Raw genomic sequence first — 7015 nt, 5'->3', positions numbered from 1 at the left:
TATGCAATCTCAACTATGCCTATTTCGATCACCAACTGGGTATATATATCTCCTAGCTTAGAGTTTTTGATCTGTGTTCTGACGTTTTATACTCTGAAGGGTGTCAGACAAAAAGTTTTAGAATAACTGAAAATGTTTGATTTTTTCAAAGCCATTTTTAAATTTTGTACCATCAAAATATAGTTTGCAAACTTCTTCTATCTACGAATTGAAACTGAGACGTTCATAGTTGGCAAAAACGATAACAATATAGTAACCTAACCAGCAAGAAAAATGAATCAATAGCAGGCGTTTAAAAATGGCTTTAAAAAAGCAAACATATTGCAACATGCTACCCGTATAAAAACATGTTTCAAAATGTTTGCTTTTTCAAAGCTATTTTCAAATTCTGTATTCACATTCATACTTGATCTCATCAATTTCTGTTCCATTTGCGAACAGAGCATTATTTAAATATATTGCCAATATTTGAATTAATCATGAAATTCATACATAACGCTGTTATTTACGAGTTATAACTAGTAAACTATGGTGACTTTCTCTTAATATCGTAATAACACAATTAAACATTTCTAACAACGTTACGGGTATAATAAACAGAAGAAGACTGGGGCGAGTACATTTTGAAGGACAAAGTACACTTTGCAGGACAAAGGGACTCCCCACAAACAAACTTGGAAGTGCACTGACTTGATTATTTGAAAGACTGCTGAAAGAAAAGCCAAATGAAGCGGAAAAAAATTGAAAAAAGAGCCTTGTGCTAATTACATCAAATTACATCTAACCGAAAAGTAAGCCTTAAACCAAGGTTCAATCCATGAAATTTTATTCTCACTTTGTTCGACTGTGGGTGCCGGAAAATTTACACAATTTTGCAAAACATATATATCCAATTTTTCTGACAGAGTATTTCCTTCCAAAAAAGCGAAAAAGAGAATCTGCTTCTTTCTGAGGTTAAAACAACAACTTATGATGGAAAATGTTCTAACCGTTTGGGTCTGAAGATTCGGAATTCTCTACGGAATGAAATTAGGTCATCAACAAACATACAATTTTAAGATGATCATAGGTAATTAGAATTTTAAAATCAGCGATGCAAGAACGAATTATGGCGTTGGGCAATAGCTAATAGCCCAATAAAATTTTACATAATCAAATTGAGTTATAATACTAAGTAATTTTTTTAAACCAGTTGCACGGATAATTTCGTGGATTCCCTTATTATTGCTTGTCATTTTGACGTATCCTGCTCAACTTTGCAACAATGTTTCTACTTTCTTCTTGAACTCTTCATTTGTCACAAGTTTGGAAACAATATCGTTTAACTCTTTTTCATTCAGTTCTCCAAACGCTTCTTTGACAGCATCGGTGATACATTTCTTCGCTATGTTTGTTAGGCCCTTATCCTCATTCAGAATTAGCTTGATCTGACTTCTATCTTCTTCCGACCAATTTGCTGGGCTTTCTACGTGAGCCATGACAATTGGGATGACGGCATCCTCTAATGGAACTTTATTGAAATTAGCTTTAGCAGTTTTTTCAAAAAGTCCTCCAGACAAGCATCTCTCAATTATTTCTTCCAACTGTTCTTGACTAGCGCTTTCTAGCCCATATAACTGAAGCTTTACTAACCCGTTCACCATTTGTCTCAACACAAATGGCACACCATCATCTCTGTACAATGCTGCACCCATGCCTAGCCTTCTTATGGCTGGCCAATACTGAGCGAACATTAGTGCTTCCATAATTTTCTCAACAGCTAACCCAACAAGGTCCTCTTTTTGTTTACTTTCAACGTCAACCGGTATAGTGTTTGGTTCATGATCGGGAAAAAAGACAATACAGCGACATTCGACTGATTCACGTGGCTGAGCAGTGCTAGAAGCATTGGGATCACGAAATGATGAATGGAACACAAACCTCGAAGCTTCATCACAATCACTGTCGTACAGTTTAAATATTAAGACTTCATCCTTTACCATATTGGGGAAATAAAACCATTGGTGCGATTTATGCCGGCCTGGCTCGAGTACGTACAGTTCATGGGTTGCATTTCCACTACCACTATCAGCGACCACAAAATCATCTGGAGCTTTAACTGAGCGCACATCACAGAGGCCTAAGTGATCATTCTGAATAGACCATTTGTCGGATATGTTCCTCCATACGCTGACGATGATGAATCGACCTTTTCTTAACTCTCGTTTAGTTATTTGGCTGAAGGTTTTCATTGCACTGTAAGGAGTGAAGTCGGAATGAACTAGAGCTGCTGGAGGCTGTGCTCCTAGGATTTGGGAGCCACGTGGTTCACAATTGCTAAAATCAGAATCATTTGCTTTATGGACCTGTGGCGTCACAGGAATTGACTGTCGTACCTAAAGTTACAAAGAAAAATTCCTTGTATGACAAAACTTCGCAGAAGCAATAAGCTATCATTAACCATATAATTTGCTACGGAAAAGCTCTGCTGAGTATCGAATGAACTAAATACATATCGAAACAACAAGGAGCTTGGAAGCCAAGGAACATTGGGGACATGCCTCTCCCTTTTTTAGAAAATAAACAGAAAGTGCCCCTCTGGTTGGAATTTCGCCATAATTGCAAAGGTTGTATCTAGGGGCTTGTTCCTTGACACTATGAATTTGAAAATCAACTGTTTACGAACCTGATGCTGAATTAATTTGATATCCGATGCATCAGGAAAAATCTTTTTCACTGCTTCCTTGACCTCATCAAAATACCGATTTATTAAAGTTTCATTTGTAAAGCTGAAATCATTCCTTTTTAGCTCCGTCTGATGCTTAATCAGCTGGAAACCGTACTCTTCAATGGTTGGCTCGATAGACCGGGCATCTGCTACTCGAACTTGCAGGTGTGCATACTCCGGTCCGGTCTCTTTGGCTAGATCTTTCAAATTGGGTCTTTTCCCTTTGTATCTTGTATATCTTAGCACTGCCTGCTCGATATCGAGGTTGCTGTTTGACTTGAATACAGTTGTAGAGCTTGAAACTGACCGGACAAATGTCCCAGGTTGCAACGCGCAGCTGTGGAAAGATATATCCCTATGTATGAAGAGAGGAAACGAGCTTAAAATCAGCAGAAGAAGTTCCTCATTATTTACAAAATGAAAATTCGCGGAAAAGTTTTTCAACTGGCCAACAAACTTTATCGATAGCAGATTTGACTTGCAATAAATGCAAGACCGTGAACCCGTGTGTTTTGAAATATCGATGTGAACAAGCCAATCAAATTCGCTTGGCTTCAAAACAAGCCAATAAAATCGCCTTAATTTCTTGACACGAATTAGCTGAAAAAAATATACCATGACTCGATATTTTCATGTTCGTTTTAGCCCATTTTAGGGGATACTGTCAGCTTTGCCTGGACAAGGGCGTAAAATTAAAGAACCAATACATGTCATGGGAGCCCTAGCTGGGAAAAGTTTTTGTCTTATTATATTCGACACGAGAATGGGTTAAGTCTAGAAAAAGTACAGTGCAGTCATTTGGAAATAAAGGAAGTTCGAAAAAAATAGCATGCACCAAAGACGCTAAAGGAGTATCGGATATGTTTTTGCATTAAGATTGAAAGATTAAGTGCTCCATTTTGACAGTTGTTTCTTGCATGACATCTATTCTGTCAGCTAGGTGTTGAACGCTTGTTCTTATCAACAAGGGCCCCCTCTTTATTTTTTTGCAAAAAAGTAGAGCGTTAAAGGAAAATCATTTGTTTTGGGTCACTAATTTACCCTTGACTCCCCCAATTTCGAACTTTCGTCGGAGCCCCTAGAGGATTATTAGTTGCAACGATCTTATCAGCTCTATGTTGACTGGAGCCCTCCAAAGCCCCCGCCTTGTGCACCTATTGCTTCCCCTTGAAAACTGAAATGACCGACCGGGCAATTCATTAACTTACATCTAGAACTGTCTTGTTGCCTAATGCTTTGAAGAATGAAAGAGCTTTAATATTCTTTTGAAGGGAAATTATGGTGCTTAAACGAAGGATGTTACAGAATAGGAACTGTACAGGGAAGACTATAGTTACCCTAAATTGCAAAGACCAGGTAAGCCGAGGTATTATCTACAAAAAAACTTTTTCAATTTTAACAATGAAAAAATAAACAAAATAGAACAAAAAAGTTAGATACTGATAAGGCAGAACCTGCAACTCTTATCGATCCTGCAAGAAATGCTGAATTGATATTCAATATCGGCGATGATATTTTATAACATGGTGCAATGTGGGTAAAAAACACACGTCAGAGTTGAGATTGAGAAAGTTTCTAGTTGAGATATGAGTTGAATGGAGCGATATGTTGATTAAACAACAGATGTTGCAAGTCTAAAGTTACTATTTAAGAACACTTTTTCGGGATACTTCGAAAATCATGCTGTCACCCAATTTCTATTATATGGACCATTGAATTAAAAAACATGAAAGGAAATGTCAGTGAACTGAAACCTTCCTACAACAGACAATAACCCTCTCCAATATCCAAAAAAAGATTCCAGAGGTTCAAAAAGAAGCCTGGATGCTGAAAATATGTGATAATAAACTGAAGTAGTAGTCAAAAAATACAAACTAGCTATACTGGTTTGCAAATCGGCTACCGTAATGCCTCGAATAAGCGCCCGGGCGCTTATTTAATTTTTGAGGCTCCAGGGTGGGCGCTTTTTTGAGGGAGGCGCTTAATCGAGGGGGGTGTTTATTTAAAAAGTACATGTGGGTGCAAATTGTGTTCTTCATTAATCTTTCGTGTTGAATTGCTTTCCAATTATGTTTTCGTTGGAAATTCGAATAAGCGCCCATTTCTGAAGGTTGAAGGATGGGCGCTTATTCGAGGGGGGCTCTTATTTGAGGGGGCGCTTGTTCGAGGCATTACGGTAGTCTTTGGACGTGAAAGTTCAAATCAAGGCAGTTTCCTACACAAGCCTCAAGGTAAGAAGTAGGTATTTATTGAACCCCATTTTTGATATTGTTTTCTGTCTTGGGTTTACTGATTCAACTAAAATTAGACACTTACGAAACTTCAACAACTGTGCTGCTTTGGAGTAGGATGGAAAAAATTGGCGAGCACGTATGTAGCTCGTGTATCAACGGCCACAATTTTCTCTTGGTTGTTATTTTTTAGTACCATTGTACACAATTTATGAACATTGTAAAGAGGGTTTTGCAGTTTGGTTTTATTAACAACTTTTTTAATGAACTACTTCTAGACGGTATAAAGCTTTTCTCAGACCCACGATCATGAAAAACGAGCTTATGCTGAAGGGCAGCCTTCTTAAAGAATAATACATGAAATACAAAACATATTCTATTATGGCTTTAGTAGTTTGTAGATATACGATCAATCGAGAAAACAAGTTAAAACAATGAAAACGATCTTAACAGGAAAGCGGAGGATTGATGGAGCTAAGCAGGGGCAGGTGTAAAAAATGGGGGGGGAGGGCAAAAACCGAAAAAGGCTTGACTAGTGATCCATTTCTAAATTTTTAGCATCTTTTGCAAAAGGAGGGGGATGCTAGAGCCTCCCGGTTCCGCGGAGCCTGTCTCACCAATTTTTGTTTCTCGAGAAAACGCTTAGTGATTATACGGTTACTCTAAAAATTAGTCTGCTTACTAAGAATATTTTAGGAAGGATATTTTATCGCTTCATGACTACCCCTTTGCCGCGGCTGTTGGATCTCATCTCTTCTTACTTTCTTAGATAACTTAAGTTGAAAGGAGTGGCCCATCGCCACCTGGGGAGGGGTGTGGCTGCTTAGCGAAAGAAACACCCTGAATGGAATTCAGATCGATTGATGACATGTCTTTGGTTTGGCAATTATCGAGGAAAATGTCGGTAAATCAAAAAAAGAAGGAACTTCAACATTTCATTATCAGTATATTTTAAATAATTACAAGTGATACGATAGTGTTAAACATAAACGATTAAAAGATTTAAAAAGCAAATTTTACATGAAATTGTCAGCAAGGAAAAACTAAATATTGAAGGACACGTAGAAATAACTCAGAGGAGCTTTCGATCAGGAAGACTGATCATGGTCCCAGGTGGCGCCAGAAATATTCCGACAGAGGGGCTGGAGCTTCCGACAGGGGGGCTAAAATGACTAAAATTAGCAGTTTTCGTACGTTATTTTGTCAAATTTGCTCCGATAATAACCTAAAATTTCCTCCGATGGGGGGGGGGGCTAGATGCTTCCGACGGAGGGACTGTAGCCCCCCCCTAGCCCTCCCCTGGCGCCACCATTGCATGGTCTCTACCACTGATCTCTACCGTCAATATTCATCTACAGGGGTGTAGTGCTATCAAAATGATTGCTAGGGGGCTTTTGCGCAAAATATAGCAAAAGGAAGAGCGCCCCCTAACACTAAACCACTGGTCACGGGACGACTTCCGCCGTGTTCACCTGACTGGCCTAAATTTAACAGCGCAGTTTTAGCGTCATTTTAAAAGCCATCATGCGTCAAACACTTAATGATGTTTTTCAACTAACCTTTGAAACTCTCTGTTCACACCGCAGGAAAGTGTTCCAAAAGATCTGAAATGCTTGGAAAGCAAATGATGTCTGGTAAAGGATAACAGCGTTGTCTTTGATGTCATTTTTCTGCAGTTGGAATTCCTAATGTTGGAATAATTCTGTTCAAGAGTGCTTTTGCTCAGTTTTCCAAATAAAATCTAACTGTAATCGGCGCCTCAATCAAATAATTGCTCATATCACGGTAATTTTATTTACACTTGAAGTGCACAGTGGCCTGGAATCCTCTGTCCTCAGATCAAAGAACAAGTAACAACAACGGAGTAGTCATTGTTCAAAAAGGGGGCGAGGCTAGTAGCGTAGCCAGGTTGGTAAGATTGGTGGGCAAAGACGAGTTGAGTCAAGGAAAAGTGGGGGACAACACCTATATGAACGCCAGAAAACTCCCTTTTTCAAAGAGATATTTTGCCACTTTGGGGGAGGAGAATCTCCCAATCCTTATTCAACTGCATTGAAAGCCCAACAGAGCAAAAGGA

The 7015-nt window shown here is 38.7% G+C and overlaps 1 protein-coding gene across 1 annotated transcript; it reads right to left on the bottom strand.

Annotated features, from left to right (window-relative positions):
- Positions 1-22: 22 nt before the first annotated feature.
- LOC135693152 (uncharacterized) lies at positions 23-6788 on the bottom strand. The gene is made up of 3 exons (XM_065211539.2): positions 6498-6788; positions 2666-3062; positions 23-2375 (listed from the first exon to the last, which is right to left on the bottom strand). Exons 1-3 carry the CDS (start codon positions 6602-6604, stop codon positions 1251-1253), a joined length of 1629 nt encoding a protein of 542 aa, XP_065067611.2. The 5' UTR covers positions 6605-6788; the 3' UTR covers positions 23-1250.
- Positions 6789-7015: the final 227 nt, after the last annotated feature.

Source organism: Rhopilema esculentum, chromosome 10 (genome assembly GCF_057945365.1).
Source record: "Rhopilema esculentum isolate cy_ngs chromosome 10, ASM5794536v1, whole genome shotgun sequence".
NCBI classification, from domain to species: domain Eukaryota; kingdom Metazoa; phylum Cnidaria; class Scyphozoa; order Rhizostomeae; family Rhizostomatidae; genus Rhopilema; species Rhopilema esculentum.
The sequence above is the reverse complement of the archived record's forward strand: the minus strand, read 5'-3'. Positions and strand labels throughout refer to the sequence as shown.